The sequence below is a fragment of the Tachysurus fulvidraco genome, chromosome 7 (assembly GCF_022655615.1).
Source record: "Tachysurus fulvidraco isolate hzauxx_2018 chromosome 7, HZAU_PFXX_2.0, whole genome shotgun sequence".
Lineage (NCBI taxonomy): Eukaryota > Metazoa > Chordata > Actinopteri > Siluriformes > Bagridae > Tachysurus > Tachysurus fulvidraco.
In genome coordinates this window covers 7,436,805-7,454,702 of record NC_062524.1, presented here as the reverse complement: position 1 = coordinate 7,454,702, position 17,898 = coordinate 7,436,805, and the positions used below count along the sequence as shown (strand labels likewise).

General features: G+C 36.7%; 1 protein-coding gene across 2 annotated transcripts; it reads left to right on the top strand.

Moving 5' to 3' along the window:
* The first annotated feature begins 1,406 nt into the window (after positions 1–1,406).
* On the top strand, positions 1,407–16,028 carry pip4p2 (phosphatidylinositol-4,5-bisphosphate 4-phosphatase 2). 2 transcript variants are annotated; one of them, XR_007143587.1, is made up of 8 exons: positions 1,407–1,627; positions 7,711–7,859; positions 9,491–9,597; positions 10,498–10,621; positions 12,476–12,528; positions 13,166–13,299; positions 14,262–14,352; positions 14,902–14,952. XR_007143587.1 is itself a non-coding variant. In XM_027133908.2 (7 exons), exons 1-7 carry the CDS (start codon positions 1,522–1,524, stop codon positions 15,043–15,045), a joined length of 774 nt encoding a protein of 257 aa, XP_026989709.1. In that variant the 5' UTR covers positions 1,408–1,521; the 3' UTR covers positions 15,046–16,028. The 2 variants fall into 2 exon arrangements, 1 of the variants encoding a protein (XP_026989709.1); XM_027133908.2 differs by lacking the exon at positions 13,166–13,299 and having other exon boundaries at positions 1,408–1,627; positions 14,902–16,028.
* Positions 16,029–17,898: the final 1,870 nt, after the last annotated feature.

Here is a 17,898-nt window from a genome sequence, read left to right as displayed (position 1 = left end):
TGTGTGTGTGTGTGTGTGTGTGTGTGTGTGTGTGTGTGTGTGTGTGTGTGTGTGTGTGTGTGTGTGTGTGTGTGTGTTTTACATCGGTCTGTTTTTCTCTGATAAAGGGGACATGCCCTGATATGACGTAATACCATAATGCCCACTACAGCATACTACAGTTTACTGCACGTATGATTGCTATAACAAATTTTACTACCAATTTTAATGTCTTGACTACATGGGTTTTGATGTTTTAATGTTTAAAAGTATTAAATGTCTTAATAATAATAAAAAACATACAGTGGAAATAGCACTTTAGTACGTCACTTTGAATAAGGCCATCTGCCAAATGCTGTAAATGTAAATGTAAATATAAATAGTGTCTTTATATTCTGATTGTAATAATGACCGGCTTCCAAAAAGAGGCGCTTGTTCCAAAATGAACTCATGTCATTATACAAGACTGCCCTGGGGCTCAAGTCCCAAGATTACACCACCTATTGTATATGCCAGCAATGGTTGATCAATGTTATATCTTGGTGGTATGACAGAGCTGGTAGTCTTACAGATCTGGACACCCCACCTTTCTGTTGAGTCTTATAGGCTATAGATTTGAAATGAAAGTTGATGGAATTAGTTTAGACGCATCAGTTTGCTCACATCAGATAATCTACATAATAAAAATACAAGTTGAATGTTGCCACGTATCACTGTTTAATATTTCCTGTCGGCGGGTAGGTTATATGAATTTTCAAAAACGACATACTTTTTAAATAAGTGTTTTGTTTTGTTCACGCTAGATATTTGATTTATTCGAGTCGGTAAATATCTAAAATTGACCTGCACCAGACTGTACATTCATTTACAGCATTTAGCAGATGCCCTTATCCAGAGCGAATTACATTTTCTCTCATGTTTATACAACTGAGCAATTGAGGGTTAAGGGCCTTGCTCAGAGGCCCAGCAGTGTGTTTGTGTGTGTGTGTGTGTGTGTGTGTGTGTGTGTGTGTGTGTGTGTGTGTGTGTGTGTGTGTGTGTGTGAGAGAGAGAGAGAGAGAGAGAGAGAGAGAGAGAGAGAGAGGCCATCTTTTAGTCAGACCATCACTCAGTTGCTTTAGCACATAACATTTTATAAGATAATTTCTCCAACTCAGATGAGAGAGAAACATTTATTGTACCTCAACAATTGGACAGCCATTTAAGCTGATATATATTTGAATTTTTATTTTATTAGCTAGTTTATAACAGGCCATAAAATTCCTGACCAAATAAAATGGTTTGAATTTTTATACTCGATATACTCGTCAAAAACCTGTGAGAAGTTATAGAGGTTCGTTATTTCACACTTGGTGTAGTGCCCTACGTAGTAAAGGGAGTGTTTATCCCACTACACTAATGCATCATAGCCCCGCCTCTTTTACGTATTTGGCCCCGCCCCCTCATGCTGCTGCTGGAGCAGCGTTGAAGTCTGTTGTGTTTCGGCACCAGGCTGCCGAACCGACACAGTCGCGCTTCATTTTAGTATTTTCACCTTTAAAAATGGCGTCCGACGGCATGGATGAGCGTTCGCCGCTACTGTCGGCGCAGAACTCTGGAAATGTGACGCCCACTGCGCCTCCGTACCTCCAGGAGCCCAGTCCGAGAGGTAAATAAATAAATACACAAACCAGGGCGTCGTGATTGACTCGGAGCTGCTGAATCATTTTGGGCGTAGCGACACCGCACAGACGCTTCCGTTCTGAAACGCGTGATATATAACCGATATATCGATATATAGGTGTATAGATGTATATTTAGGAACAAGGAAATGCGTGCACGGTGTGAAAAATGCTTAAAATAAAAGCATAAATAACAATAGGCTTGTGTAGGGCTGGTATGCTCCAGGTTTGTAGTGTAGGCCCGCTTTCTCTCCTGACCTGCAGTGTGGGCATCTGACAAAAATGCCTTTGTCATGAAATTGATCTAAATGTGGAAAGTTTTTTTTTTAATTTCATGAGCATTAAATAGAGGTGACTGATTAAAGGGCTGTTTTTTGTAACCCTTAATTATATAACGGTTACATTGTTTACAGCTTTGCTTCTATTGAGTAAACAGGACGCCTCTGTTGTGTAGCCTGATGCACTGAAATTCACTCAATAACAAGTACTGGGTTTGACTTCAGATGGCATTAAATGCATGTGGTATACTGAACATGTGTATAGCATTTTAAATGTGCTCTCTATTTTTATTTTTTTTTTTAGAATTTATTGTACTGTACCTGTAGTCACACTATTTGTACACATGCTGCTGTAATATTTTGTTGAGTTAATTTGATCTAAATTGCTCTTAGGGCATTGCTTCGCATTTCACAGTCCCATGTACACAGACATCAATTTAATTCAAATTTTCCACCTTTAAGACTCATGACATTCATGAGGCTCATTAATGAGAGTACTGGGGAAACACTAAACTATACAAAAGCAGTGTGACCCTGCAGCATAAAAAAGAATTGCATATAGTACTGGGCACTTATTTATTCAGATACACAAGAATCTCATAGCTAATGGGGAGCCCATATATTTGATTGCCTTTCAACGTCAAAATAATAGATACAATAGAGGAAGTATTTCAGAATCACAGAGAGCTGATTTGAATAATTCATAGCAGACAATTCTTATTCTACTTGTCTCTTTTTACAGCATATTGACAGTTTATTGAAATTTTAGAAAAGGTGCATGGGAAAGGTAACCTTCGTACAGAACGCTGGAGCTTTATCTGCTTCGATGCTCGGCTTGTTTGTTCTTTTGGGTTTTTCCCCCCCAGTTACTTTTGGAAAGTTACCTAAAATTCAAAATGGGAACAGATACAATACATGAAGGATTCACAGTTCCTAATTCTTCACACACACACAAGTGAATGTCTGTGAAAAAGTAACAGTTCCTGAAGGTGTTGTGATGAGATCTGGCATCCTCACAGATTTCAGCGCTATACTAATATAAATGGGTCATTGATTTAGCTCCCACACTTTATGTACATAACTGATCGTTCATATTCTATAATTCATATTTAATACTCATTCTGTCTATATTGTATCTCATCGTCTGCATTGCCTTGTATAGTACAGTGTTATTTATGTCTGTACTTTTGAGAGTCACAAACAGCTGGAACCAAATCCGTTGTGTGCGTCAACATACTTGGCCAATAAACCTGATTCTGATTCTGATTCTGAAATGTACCGGAGTGATATTCTTCAAAAGGGTTGAGCTCTGCTGAGCTCATATCATTTTCATTCTCACTGAACCATTTACTGAGCTTATAAATGTAGGAGTCCTGGAAGAGGCTGCTCCCTTTAGGAAATGTTTCATCACTGGATAATGATGGTCAGTCCGAGTAAATTTGTACGTCGTCGTGTTACATCCTTCCTGAAATTCCCTGAAGTTGCACTTTAACTGGGACATGCACCATAATAGCTGTAACTGGACCAGATTTAGTGAAATACAGTCCAAATATTTATGGGTGACTGGGTGACCTACTACTGAAACTCACACTGTGGTTGCCAGCCAGATACTTCCTCAACATTGTATTTTATGGTGGGTTCTGCCAAGGCCAGATTTGAAGCTGGGCAGCAGCTGGTTTTAGGGTACACTGTGTGAGGAATAGGCCTCTCATCTTACATGTAGTGTCAGAGGAAAATATACCCTGGTTTACTAGAAGACACAGGTGCTATATGGATATATGAGAAATGTATGAATCTGCCTAGATGTTGCTGAGGTCAATGAATTGTTTGCATTGAAAGAGCACATCGTACACTTTTGAAACATATGGCAAATAAGGAAGAATGAGTTCATCTGTGGTTCTCAGAACTTTCCACTGGGATTAAAACTTAACAGTCACAAAAGACTATCGTTAAACTACTGATAGAAAATGCACATTTTCATTCTTTCCATCATTGCTATAGGATTTATGAATCCAGTCGATTCTCTCTGTTTCCTGTCAGGTACTTAATACAAGATCAATACATTATCATGACTATTTGTGGTCTATGCAAAGCCTCTGCCAGCTGAATCTCTACAGCGGATAATACACAGTTGTTTAGATACACGTCTTGTAATTAGTGTGTAAACAGTTACAGGAGGGCACTGCCACTAATGAAAAGAACTTTTATTTTGCCCTGTGCTCCTCATAATAAGTCTGGAATCAATATCGATGGGGCTGACCTGAATAAACCTACATGTACTCGTTAAAGACTGTCCTTAGTCAAGTGGAAATTATTTTGCCGTTATTAACAATATTGCTTGTAAGGTGGAAAAAAATACAATCAATGAAACGAAATACGTGTATTTATATATCACGTGGAGCACTTCTACCTGCTGTCAGGTTGTCAAGTACTAATGATTTTAGTTCTGCAGCTACGTTTTGGACCTGATTACGATAACGGTGTTTGTGTGTGAAAAAAATATATATAAGCATTAATAATAAAAAATGTAATAGAAGCTTATTTGTCTGGTGAGGAAAAGATGTAAATTTTTTTAACATCTAAACAAAAATGGCTGAAATTAAACCCAAAATCAACAAAATTTTAATATAAGCGAAATAACACTTCAGAATTTGGTACATTTACAGCATTTGGCAGACGCATTTATCCTGAGCGACTTACAAAAGCACTATCAATGGAAAATAATCTTTGGGTGATAACAGTAACAACACACCCCACCCATGAGGACTATTTTCCTGTGAACCCCCATCTAGTTTATCCTTTACTTAATCACTCCAATCTAAACCATAAGAAGTGATCTTAATGTGTGCATGTGGTTTGTCGTTCACGGTAAAATATGTTTATATTCATAAAGTTTAGAGGCAGAGTCCTGTGTGAACATTCTCAGCATAAATCTATGAGAGAAATATGATAAAGTCAAGGCTTAAGATAGGTTTCTAATAGTGCATTCATTTAATAATGGAGGCAGATGCTGCCAGGTGTGATGTTGCTCTGGTTAGGTCAATAATTAAGAGGGTGCATAGAAGGAAATGAAGAATACATGCATATATACCTGGTCTTACTTTATTTTTTAAGTTGCTTGCATAATGAAGCATCAATTTAATTTTAAGCAGAAGATTATTACATATTTTTACTAATAAAAATTTACCTTTGCTAATAATAAGTAATTAACCCAGTTAATGATTTGGGCTCTCTTGCTTGTTTCCTCTGATTTCGCTTGACTCGTATTTCCAGCAGGTGCTTCAGTATGCTTTAATTTAAGCGTGTTTTCTTTGCCGTTATTTGCAAGGTTTATAATTAGAGTTAAGCTTAGAAGGTTAGAGACAAAGTTAACGAACATTAATGTGCTCTTCAACAGTCTGATGTTACATGATTAAATCTGTTTATAAGTATGCCATGTAATAGATTTAAGGGCATTCTTATTTAATATCCTTGAGGCCTATGTTGCACTAATGAAACATATTTTTATCCACTGAATCATGTAGAACTATAAAGACAAATAAATCTGACAAGGAACGTGCAGATATAAGAGTCTTGCCCAGTCAAAGTCATATAACATGAATGTAATAAACATCTTGATCATGTTATTATTGATTTTTGGTGAACTGCTAAAAGAAAGGAAAAGTACATAATGTGTCTTACTTGTTTGTATTTAAAAGATGCATTATAACGAAGTAATGAACAGATGTATTAAATCCACAAGAAGACCTCAGTATTTATAGGTATTGATGCACACTTAATGGTCTCAAATAGTTAGCGAGGTATTGGGAAAAAAACATTCTTACAATCCATTCAAGAGTATAGTAACTAAATGTACTAAACTTATTATAAAAGCCTAGTTGTGTTTTAGCTCATAAATAGCTTATAGCCAAACTCTTTCATGCACAGTACTCAAGAAACTTTTCGACTGGTGAAAAGTAATATTTTTAACAAAATTATTGTAATATAAACTGTAATAATTATTTCTCAAATTAATTATAAAAACTCAATATTTTGATCATCATAATATAACCATGTGCTTTGAGGGAATTGCTGTGTTTTTGCCGAATCCACATTCTGCTTCATTAGTTCACTTGATAATATGAATATACGAAATATGGCTGAAAAACATACAACTAGTTTATTATAGATGCAGGGAACTAATTAAATTGTTTGAAATCTACTTAATAGAAATCTGTTCACCGTGGAGTGTCAGACTCCATATACACCTTGACAAGGCATGCCATCATAGTTATTTACTTACCCACATTAGCCTCATATCTCCAGTGCAAAACCAGAGAAATAATCTCTGTACACCAAATGTGCATTTTGGTTAAAACATTGTGAAAACTTTATATTTCGCTGGCCTGGTTCAGCTGATGAAAATACAGTTGATGTGTGAGACTGTATGGAATCATGACAGTTCACTAATCCGTTTAGCTTTTGGAGTGAAAGCCTAGCCTACAAGTACATGACTCAGAGTAGGGATAAATTCAATCTAGTCTACTCAAATCCAGTTCTCTGCAAAGTGTCAGTCTGAGAACAGACAAACGGTTGAATTTTTTTGTTCTTTTGTAATGTCCAGCCTGTTGTTTTATGCCTTATGTGTGATATACAGTACATAACATGCAGTGCGTAATACTTTTCTTTACACACTGGAATAACACCAACCAACTTGGGGTATTACTGATCAAATGATCCTTGGTCTAGACTTTGAAAGTTCTCATTCACCCCTTGGCACAATGTTCAGCCAAGCCAAGCTTATAATTCAGTATTTAGGTCATTTTTCTAAATCCAGTAATTCACCATTCAGTACAGTAAAATCACACACAATACACTCTGTTATTGGGAACAGAAGTATTGTGATCTTGGCTGTTTATTCATCTTGCACCTTTTGCCCCTTCATCCTGAGATAGCTCTACATACAGTAAATAAATCAATAATTTTTTGCTAATCCTATCAAACTTGTTCCTTCCTCTTTATCATTGTAAATAACAGGATGAGAGAAGGCAATGCTAGAGTTAAGTAAATCAGTATACCGTGTAGCTTTATATGTCATTTAAGGTTCAAACTCCGATTGCTTTCAACTTCTTGTACTGTCGGGTTCTCGGAGCTGATTACGGCTCTGACCGTCATTTACGCAGGATTATATTAATGCACTCATTCTAATAATATATACATTCCTATAGTAAAAGTTTATACAGTGATTTGTATGCCAGACTCTGTGCATAACCAGATTAATAAATGAGTCATTGCTGATTTGGTGGTTTATTTACCATTAACGTACAAAAGTTGGCACAGGAAAGTGTTCAGATCTTTGTATTTTCTCAGTACAATGACAAGCTGCAACTATTTGTCTTGTTAACTTCTAGTAAAAGGAGAAAGAAAGAAAGACAGGCTGCAGAGGGAATGAAAGTTTTACGCAGCTATAACACAAGTGACGAAGAGAGAGATTTTTTGTTTGTTTGTTTAGTTTTGTTTTTTGTTCCGACATTAAACATGACAAGTAAATTCATTTGATATGTCATTTACTAACATGTAAAGGAAACATATAAGACATTGCTAGGCTCATGTCTGAATTGGACTGAAGTCTGGAGAATGCCGTCATGCTAACAACGAACGATTTAGGCACATTTGGTTGTATTTTATTTCATTGTGTTAATGAGTTAATGCTCTTATTAGTTAATTATTCTTAAACATATTTTATAAAAGAAAAAAAGAATACATATATAAATAATATAATGTATACAACTTTGTGTGTCTGTTTTTGTTAGCTGAGCTTCCTCCCCCGTACACAGCCATTGCCAGTCCCGATACAGGAGGAGTGCCTGTCATTAACTGCCGAGTGTGTCAGTCTCTCATAAACCTGGATGGGAAGCTCCATCAGCACGTTGTGAAGTGCACGGTCTGCAATGAGGCCACGGTAAGAAAGCCTCTTACTTGCTACTGCTAATGCTTAGTCATGCACAGCCTCAGTCCTACATTCTCTCTTTCTTCCTTTCACTTGTACAGTTCTCCCCCCCTTATCTCACTCTCTCTCAATCAATCTCTCTCTCTCTCTGCATTCTAGCCTCTGCAAGTCCTGTGTGATGTCTTCACACAAATTAGTCTTTGACAGGAAGAGGGAAAAAAGTGCAACCTAATTTGCATTTGCCTGTCTTTTATCTCAAACTCTGTGTGCTTTGAGACTCAAAAATCTTTCTTCGTTTCCGAAAAGGCAAATGTGGATCAGTGTGATTCCTGCAAATCACAGATGACCTGCGATTTGGTCCTTATTTTTAATATCGATGGTACCATAAATGTAAATATACTTTATGATAAACCAAAAAAAACAATTTGCAGTTGTGCAGAATCCCATAGTTTTAAGTTCATCAGACGGATTAAGAGTTCCCATACAGTACATACCCCAGATTTCCATCATCCTCTCCACCCCTTGTGGATTGTACCGCATCATATAATTACACAATCCGAAACCTCATTTTTACCAATAATTTACAAAGAACATTATAATTTATTAATCCCAAAAAGCTCACCCAGCACAAATACATTTTTCACTTGTAACTAAGCAACGCAGCATCCAATCAGCACATCCGCTTAGTCACGATGAGGAAGATGCAATAGAACATTTCATATGATTTGGAGGTTGACGTGTGAACGTTCATCCTTGTGGTGCTTCTGTGGGGTGGCAGTGAGGCTACGGTTTAGGAGAAAAGCTAAAAACAAAGGCTAATTGCCTAGGAAGCATATTGAAATAGACATACACCAGAAAGACATTTTGAGATTTATTACTTTTATGGCTGTGTATAGCTTTGTGTCCTCCAGCACTTTGAATCTGTACAAGCAATCTTTTGTTGTTATATTTCTACCCAAGTCTTGCCCTTGCTTTAGTGGATAATCTCATCTGGATACCATACATTTGTAACCAAAACCTGCTGAATTAAACATAAATATTAACACATCTTAAGACACTTAGTCACAATATGATCCTTATAACACACATTACGTATGTTATGTTAGGATAATATACAGTTGTGATAATAATTGATCATATCAAGGAGTTTTTTTCTTGCCCTTGTCACATCTGGCTTTCTCATTAGGGCTGTTAAGCTACATACTATTTCTGACGTATTTCTGACGTATTTTCTTTGACCATTGCGTTTCTAAATGATTTGATCTTATACAGTAGAATTACCTTGCTCTGTTTTACTATCCAACCAGTTAAACCTGTTGTTTCTGTCAGGCTGATTTTATTTAAGAATATTTGCTAACAGTGTGGTGGTTCTGTCTAGACTCAAATTAAAGCTGTTTCTTTGGTGCATAAACCACCGGAGCTCTGATTTAATGAGGTTAATCACAGGGGTCATTCTGGATGTTTGCTGCAATGACTGAATCGTTATCTGGTGTTGATGCTTATACACGTTTCAGTAGAAGTCAAATACTTTATGGGCAAAAGAGGTTAATTATTCAGGAAAGGTCTAGGCAAGGAATGTTTTTTTTATTAAAGATTAGTCTATGACAACTAAAATTCTCAAATGTTCTGTTTCCTTTTCATAGCCAATTAAAAACCCACCAGCTGGGAAAAAGTATGTCAGGTGTCCCTGCAACTGCCTGCTAATTTGTAAAGACACATCACGGAGGATAGGATGCCCTCGGCCCAACTGGTAAGTGCGTTTGTCATCACTTGAGAACAGCCAAAAAGATTTTTTTTTTTTTTTTTTTTTTGAATACATTACAAAATCATCCCCAAACGGCTGCAACAACACGACAGACAGAGTGCAGACAGGCGAAACAGGTACTGAGTGCTTTGTACAGGAAAATACCCTCAATCAGCCAATCATGTGGCTCAAGCAGATGCAAGTCAAATACTTCAGTAAACGTTTATATCAAATGTTAAAAACGTGATCTCTGTGACCGTGGCATGCGTGTTGGTGCCAGATAGGCTGGTATGAGGTTTTCTCAGGGCTGACCTACTGAGCTTCGAGAAGGTTTACACACAACAGTCTCTAGAGTTTACACAGAATGGTGAGGAAAACAAATAAAGCATTGAGTGAGTGGCAGTTCTCAGTTAGAAACACCTCACTGATTAGACGTCAAAAGAAAACGGCGAGAGTAAATTGATTAGTACTCAAATAATCACAAGTGTGGTGAGCAGAAAAGTTTCACATACATTTACATTTATGCCATTTAGCAGACACCCTTATCCAGAGTGACTTACAACTGAGCAACTGAGGGTTAAGGGCCTTGCTCAGGGGCCCTGCAGTGGCAGCTTGGTGAACCTATGACGTTCCGATCAGTAGCCCAACACCTTAACCACTTAACCACTGAGCTACCACATCCCACATAATGCACAGCATGTTGAATCTGTGAAATGCATTATTTGTTTTTTTTTCCGTCAAAATTTTTCAGCTGATTTAGAACTGTATGAATGTGCAGGTTATAGGTGTGTACTTGCATCTGTACAAGAGATAAAAAAAAAATAATAATAATTTTAATGTATAGTAGTACAGAAGACAAGTTGACCGTAAAAGTCATTGACATTATTAGGTTTTATCACTTGACAGCAGACGGATCATCAACCTGAGCCCTGTGATGGTGATCCCAGAGGAGCAACCTGCACAGCCAGCACTTCCTATTCAGCCCGAAGGCCTGCGTGTGGTGTGCGGCCACTGCGGCAATACGTTTCTTGTATGTACAGTTCACTTATTAAGCCTTCCCTATACTTCTATCCTATTCCATCCTATCCTAACCTACCCCACCCTGACTGTCATCAACTAATTTTTTAAAAACAATAGGTCAAAGTAATCAAATTCAAAGTTTGTCACATACACAGACATGCAGTGAAATGCTTTAAGTTTTCACATATCCCAGGTTATTATGAGCCTGGGGTCAGAGCACAGGGTCAGCTATAGTAGGCACCTCTGGAGCAGGTGAGGTTAAGGGCCTTGCTCAAAGACCCAATGTTGAGGTCTCAGCAGCTTATGGGCTTGAACCCCGACCTTCTGATCAGTAACCCGAAGCCTTAACCACTGAACCATCACGTCCTCAACGTATGTGTGTAGATCACTCTAAAAATGAAATGAAAGATGTTTCTTATACATTATACACTATCCAAGTAATGTTGAATCTTTACCAGCCAGCTATCATTCTCAGAGACTCCCGGAGAAGTCTTTTCCCTCAGCTAAGCCCAGCTAGCTGGATACTAGTGGCTCTTTGCTGATATTCTTGCCAAATGACTACAGCTCACTGCGTCAGAGAGTTTCATCACACTAACGCAATAAACAACCGTGTTAATGAGCTAACAAGCTACCGTAAAAGAAATGTGTTAGATATAAATTACAGATGTTTTTTTTTTCCATTCCACTTTTCCATGTATGTAACGGTCTCATTGATGTGCACAGTAAAGCTTTTCTCATAATACCCCTGTAATACTGAGAACTGGAAAATGGCAGCAGATAACGATGTACTAAACCAAATAATGTCAGACAAAACAAATGATGTACGTTCTATTGAGGTGTCCTTCAGATGTAGTTTGGGATGCAGCCCAAAATGTGTACTGACTTGACTTGTACTCTTACCCAAGATATGTTGTAGACAGGAAGGGAGCAGCACAATCCTGTAAATGTCCTAAAATTTACTTTCTCTCTAAATAATTTTTATGACCAAATTTGACCTCCTGATTCTTTAGTAGTTCCCTGTTAGTTAACCAGGTTTTTGCAAACTTCCATAAAACAGTGTTTGCTAGCGATGCTTCACATTGCATAATCAAATTCTGTTTGTCCAGAACGTGTCCTAGATTTCTTTCCTTGTCACCATTTTATATTGCAGTAAACGAAAGATTTAGCACAGGATCCACATACAGAAAACTAGATTCCCCTCATCGCACTAGACATATTCAATGCTCCTATTATGCCTTTGGACTTTATGGTAGTAATCCTGCTGCATCCCAGCCTTCGTCTGGTCTGCATGTCGACTGAGATGTCTCGTCTTTAAATCGGACTAAGAAAAGTCCTATTTTAACAGCAAGTGATCTGATGCATACAGTATGACCAAAGTGAGCATGGCATTATTCTACAACTAACTAAGAGCAACAATTTGCATTCTGATTTAAAACAGCAACCTGCCAATGTTGCTCAAATCCATTTCTGTTCTTTCCTGTAAATGTTTGCTGTTAATTGTTGTTACTGTTATTTTCACTGTTGCATTTGGCCTTTGAGGCTGTGACTATAGTGCTTGTCCTGCCTATGCAGAATTTAGATTAGATTAGATTGGATTTAACTTTATTGTCATTACCTTGTACATGCACATGCGTAATGACAATAAAGTTGAATCCGATCTAATCTAAATTTGCCATTGAATGACGTAGAGGCTACTTTAGGTTTTGATTAAAAGTAAGTAGTTTTTATTAGTAGTTCTGTATTTGCTTGGTAACTTTATGATCGTATATGATCACCTTATAACCTTATAGTAGAAAAGAAGAGTAATTGTATGTATTGTGAGTAATTGATATTGATTTTTGTTTATTTTGTGTCCTGCCCACAGTGGATGGAGCTCCGATTTAATACGCTGGCCAAGTGTCCACATTGCAAAAAAATGTAAGTTGGTTATTTGTCATTTGTCACCTCTTTGTCATGTAGATGTTTGAGATTATTGCTCTGGGAGCTTCATGACTGGAGATCATGGCATCCACCTCAACAGCATCCAATTTGCAATCGCTGCGACCCTTAAAACAGTGTGACGCACAATTCTGGCATGATGTCAGGCCTTGGCATGATGCAGAGAGGAGGAGTAAACATACCCAGGGTGGTAGTGCCAGTAATGTGACGCCCTACACCCATTACGCAGGCTGGCAGGATCTGCCAGAGCAACTGCTATGGAGTGAGCAGATTTCTGCTGATGTAATATAACACGTTGATGCCAGAAACGAAAAAAAAAAAAACACATTGAAATGTCAGATGTTACACACAGCCTGCAGAACATGACAATCTTCTGCTCGCATGAAGAAAAAAAAGAACATATAGAAAATTTCTTAGCTTTATACAGTTCGGTAATGTGGATATTACGTGTCAGTGCTTCTGTAATTACATAACAGCATATGTAACTACAGATAATTACATAACTATTCACAGTACCAAGTGGACTTAAATATTTTGTACCAGTTTCTTTTTCTTACCTTTCCTCATGATTTAGTAGTTAATCTAGAAGTTTTCGATTTTTTCCTTATTTGTTAAGGCATGATGTGACCAAGTACCAAACAGAGGGCCATTACCACCCTGAAGTGGATCATTTTCACGTAACAGCACAACACAAAATCTGACATCTCTCTCGAACCAGTGATCTGCCTCGGAATAAATCCATTCATTTATGTATGAACAAAATGCTTTTTTCTAATAATTTATAGCTACTTTTAAGTTTCAGCTGTTGTTTCAACAGTCTCTCAATTTTTTTTCTTGAAGTGATAACATCCTGTAATGCTACTGATGAACTGGAATACATAAACTTCTCTCTTCTGAAGAATTTCCTTCATCTTTTAAAGAATGCTGATACTAGAGACTCGTTTAATAAGTGGCCTCTAATGCTTCACCATATCGATGATTTTATGTATATGCGTGTGTGTATATATATATATATATATATATATATATATATATATATATATATATATATATATATATATATATATATATATATATATATATAGGCTGTTTTTTGTTTCTTTTTGTATTAGCTTTAGATTATGTAGTGCATCTATTTATGATGATTTTAAAATACTGAACTTTTAACCCTTCAAGACGTCAATTCTTTTTGTTTTGTGGTGCAAGTCTTTTGGATCTTGTGATATATTGTTTTGCTATATTGACCAGCAATATTGAGATAAAGCACATTAAACCACCTGGTTTATGATTTTAAACAGAGGATTCAGAATAAGTCACATGAGAGCCATGTGAAGTATTAGCCAGACCCAGCAGGGGCCGGAGGGAGCCATGTGACCCTCGTCACAGTCTGATTACAAGAGGCAGTTTTTTTTTTAGTTTTTTTTTAACCGGTGCACTAGATCTGTTTTTCTTTTCAACCAAGTTGCCAAACCTGGCACCTAATGCTTGATTTAAATGTGTCCTAATATCTCATAAAATGGTGAAATATTTTACAACATCAGGCATGTTGGCTGTTGTGTTTTAATGGTTGTGAAAGTCTTTTAACAAATTTTAGACAACTTAGAAATAATTTATTCAATCTTACTGTTAAAGGAAGATAATCCACTGGTATTTTTAGGACACTCAAGGCTTTGATTTGTTCCAAGTCTGATTCTGTGTGTTTTTGTGTCCAGCTCTTCTGTTGGTAGTGCCCTACCCAGGAGGCGCTGCTGCGCCTACATCACAGTAGGAATGATCTGCATTTTCATCGGAATTGGACTAACAGTGAGTATTAAACCAAACCACCATACACTCGAATGTTTATTTTTTTTATTCTGGATAAGTTTGTGAGGACACACAACCATTTTTGTTTTGTTTTTGAGAAATGATGAAAGTAAACAAAGCCTTTACTATTATAAACACGGATGTTAGTGTTGATTAAACGTATGGAGGTTGAGAAATCTTAATGTAAAAATTATTATTATTATTATTATTAAAAACCTTATTATTGACAATCATCATGATATTTTTTATATACGGATTTTAAATCCTTTAGTTTTTGTCTCCTTTTAAACCCTCAGTTCCTTTCTGAAATATGTGAGTAAATAAAATAATGTGCAAAAGTCAAAATGACCTTTAAAAATAATGAACATTTTTTCATTAAAAGAACCTCAGTAGTCTTAAGTACACTTCGAACAGAAAAAAGAAAAACCCGCTAAGCTCAAATTACCTGCTAATTTTCTTAAACAACCGCACAGTCAGCTACCAGGAGATAGATCCAATAAATTACCTCATTATCTGTGTCTTATTTTGTGCTTTTGTGTGTGATCCTAGGTTGGAACCCAAGAATTTGCAAGCAGGTATCATGCTACCTATGTGTCATGGGCCTTTGCGTATCTGCTCGGTCTTATCTGCCTGGTACGAGCCTGCTACTGGGGAGCAATTAGAGTCAGCTATCCAGAGAACACCTTTGCGTAGACGAAGTGTTTGTGATCGTTGATTTAACCCTTTTAGTATTTCATTTTATCCTGATTTTAACAGGCGTTTAACATTTGACTGGTCATTCTATGTAGGTGAGCTGAAATCAAGGCAGGAAATTTATGCATTGTGTTCTAATGGATTGGGTGTAAAATATTTATATAAAAGCTGATCAGAAATTCAAAATATGATGAAATCAACATTGGCTAGTGACGTTTAAATTGAAGGTACGCACGCCTTGTGGTTGTCATCACTCCTACTGGATAGATTGTGTGTGCTGTGTTTTGTTACCAACTGACCAAAATGAACAATTTGTCCATTGCACTACAGTTTTATGCAAATATACTGTTTTTTTTTTTTTTTTTTTGCTGCTAGTTGTCAGGTGTAAAAAGCTGCAGGTTGTTAAGTATTAAAAGCTGCCTACTCTAAACAAGGTACTGTGTTCCATTTATATAATCGTACATCTTACATGTGCCACCATCCATGTTCGTATCTCTGGAGGAAGAAAAATGATCAGCGCTCTCGAATTCAAACCGTTCGCGCCGCTCGAACGTACTCTGACAGATTATTGCGGATTTTCAGAGTAATCATAAACGGCATGCTTACAAACGTCAAAGCTCAGAATTTGACTCCAATGAGATTTAAATGTTTCGCATGATATTAATTTGTAACACAGATCAGTGTTTCTCTGTCAATGAAAGGTCACTGTGGAAGTGTTAGGCCCTAATGTTCAGCCTTCCTTTCTATACGTAGAACATAAACACCTCTGCTTCCTTGTTCATGCTTATATCACTGTAGATCGCTAACTTTGGCAGGGTGACTGGGCACAACTGTAGTTACTAATCCTGTTCTGAATGTGAAAAGCAAGTTTCTTTGTACATAGATTATTCATCGCACCAAGACTAACTTAAGTTTGAGTATGGATTGGGTCTTTTTAAAAATGGTAATTTATCAATAAAATTAAAAAAAAATGAACTCCTGTACTGTTCGTGTCGTGTTTTGTTTGTTTGTTTTTTTCTTTTTTCTCACAAGCAGCATTTTTTATGAAAAGAATAAATAATATCCATTAATACTATTAAATATTATTCGTTATATAAATAAAAAGTTATTTCTTTGTGCAAAAATTATTGATAATCATGTCATTTGAAATACCTTTTCAAAAATATATTTAAAAATATTATTTAAAATCATATTTTAAACATTTTCAAGCAAACTTTAATTTTCTAATTTTAATTTGCTGTCAGTCCCCTGGGTCTCTCTTGTTGCGTTTAAGCCTGCTCTATACATTTAATGTGGCAAAAGACAAATCTTTTTATCATCCATTATGGGAACAAAAACTTTCAACATGAAATATTGTAATTGTGGAAGTGCTCAATGTTTGTTAAAAGATAATACTTAACCTGCAAGAATTGTTTTTTTTTTAATGTATAGGGTTTTTTTATGTATTATTTGATTTTACTCTTATTTGCACTTGTGTGTCAACACAAGATTAATTAACCTACATCTCTCATCTCGCTCAAGTCAGTATGCTAAAACAGATCATTTTGGAGTTACTTGGTTTAACTGCTTGTCAGCTTTCAAAATCAACCGTTTAACACCACTTTCATAACAACTGAAAGTGGAAGTGCTGCAAGAAAGTAGACCTTCCTGAAAGCATCTCACGAAACACAGCATTTGAAGTTCATTAAGCTTCATCTAAATCTAATCTTTTTCGCTGATGTACACCATCAGGTTGTGTGGCAAAAGCAGACTGAGAAAGAAGAAATACAGATGATAAAATGTGTTTTTGGTTGTTTTATGGTTGGAGGTTTGGGGCTCTGATGACTTCTCTGGAGTCAAGAATTCAACTGTCAAGTGAAACTAAAGTGTAAAACCAGGGTTTCCTCAGGGTTTAGTCTAAAGGTGTTCAAGCTACAGTCCAAATATAAATGAGGACAAGTCCAGATTGAGACTGAAAAAGCTGAACATCGAGACCAAGCCATCAAATACTTGGCCTTATTTCTGCATTGTACCAATCATTAGACTATTGTTTCTAAAAGAATGTATCATTTCCTGTCAAACATGTATGTAAAAAGAAAAAGTTTTACAAACTCATAATAAAGACCAAGAGCATATTTAGCAAGATCCACGGCCAAGACGAAGACGAGTCCGAGTATAATTGGCCATTGACTCCATTCCTTTCCAGTGGACTGTTCTGTAGTCCTACAGCCCTGTTTATCTGTGTGAATAATTGAATTTAAAGTGACTTACACACTGTAGTTAGACATCTTTGTAAACATCCCTGCATTGCTGATCTGAGAGACAGCTGACATTACAAACACTACGTTTATTCCTTTAGGATGGGTTACGAGCTTATTACAGTAGATAGTAACATGCCATAGTCTGGTGTATAACTTCCTCCATTCCAAGCAGTTGATATGCTGTTCATCATGGACACTGTATGCCTTACACATTCACAGGGTGGCAGTGTTGCCTCATCAAAAATAAACACTTCATGGTGATCGCATTCTAAAGAATGAACTGGTATTCAGTGGCTCTGAGAAGCTCAACACTTTCTGCAACAGAGACACAGGACTCGATTTAAGGGGCACATGCTAGAAACTGCTCCTTTTTCATCTTGTTTAGCTTAAGGCTATTATTGATTATACAGATTAACCAGCTGTAGATGTGTTGGGTTGTATTTCTACAAATCTTGTCAATATAAGGTATGCACTTTACTTTAAAATCGAATGAGACCATTGAAAAAACAGTGAAGTAAAGGAGTGTACTGGGACTGGGATCGAAAAGGTCTTGGGAGCTAGTAGTTTTGGTAGTTTTGGATGCAGCTATGGGTAGGATTGGTCAAAACTGCTC

Excerpts from the sequence above, each read along its gene's own strand:
- pip4p2 (XM_027133908.2), top strand. The coding sequence starts at position 1,522 with ATGGCGTCCGACGGCATGGATGAGCGTTCGCCGCTACTGTCGGCGCAG. Across the intron at positions 1,628-7,710 it reads CCAGGAGCCCAGTCCGAGAG|CTGAGCTTCCTCCCCCGTAC; the intron begins GTAAATAAATAA and ends TGTTTTTGTTAG. Across the intron at positions 14,353-14,901 it reads TCATCGGAATTGGACTAACA|GTTGGAACCCAAGAATTTGC; the intron begins GTGAGTATTAAA and ends GTGTGATCCTAG.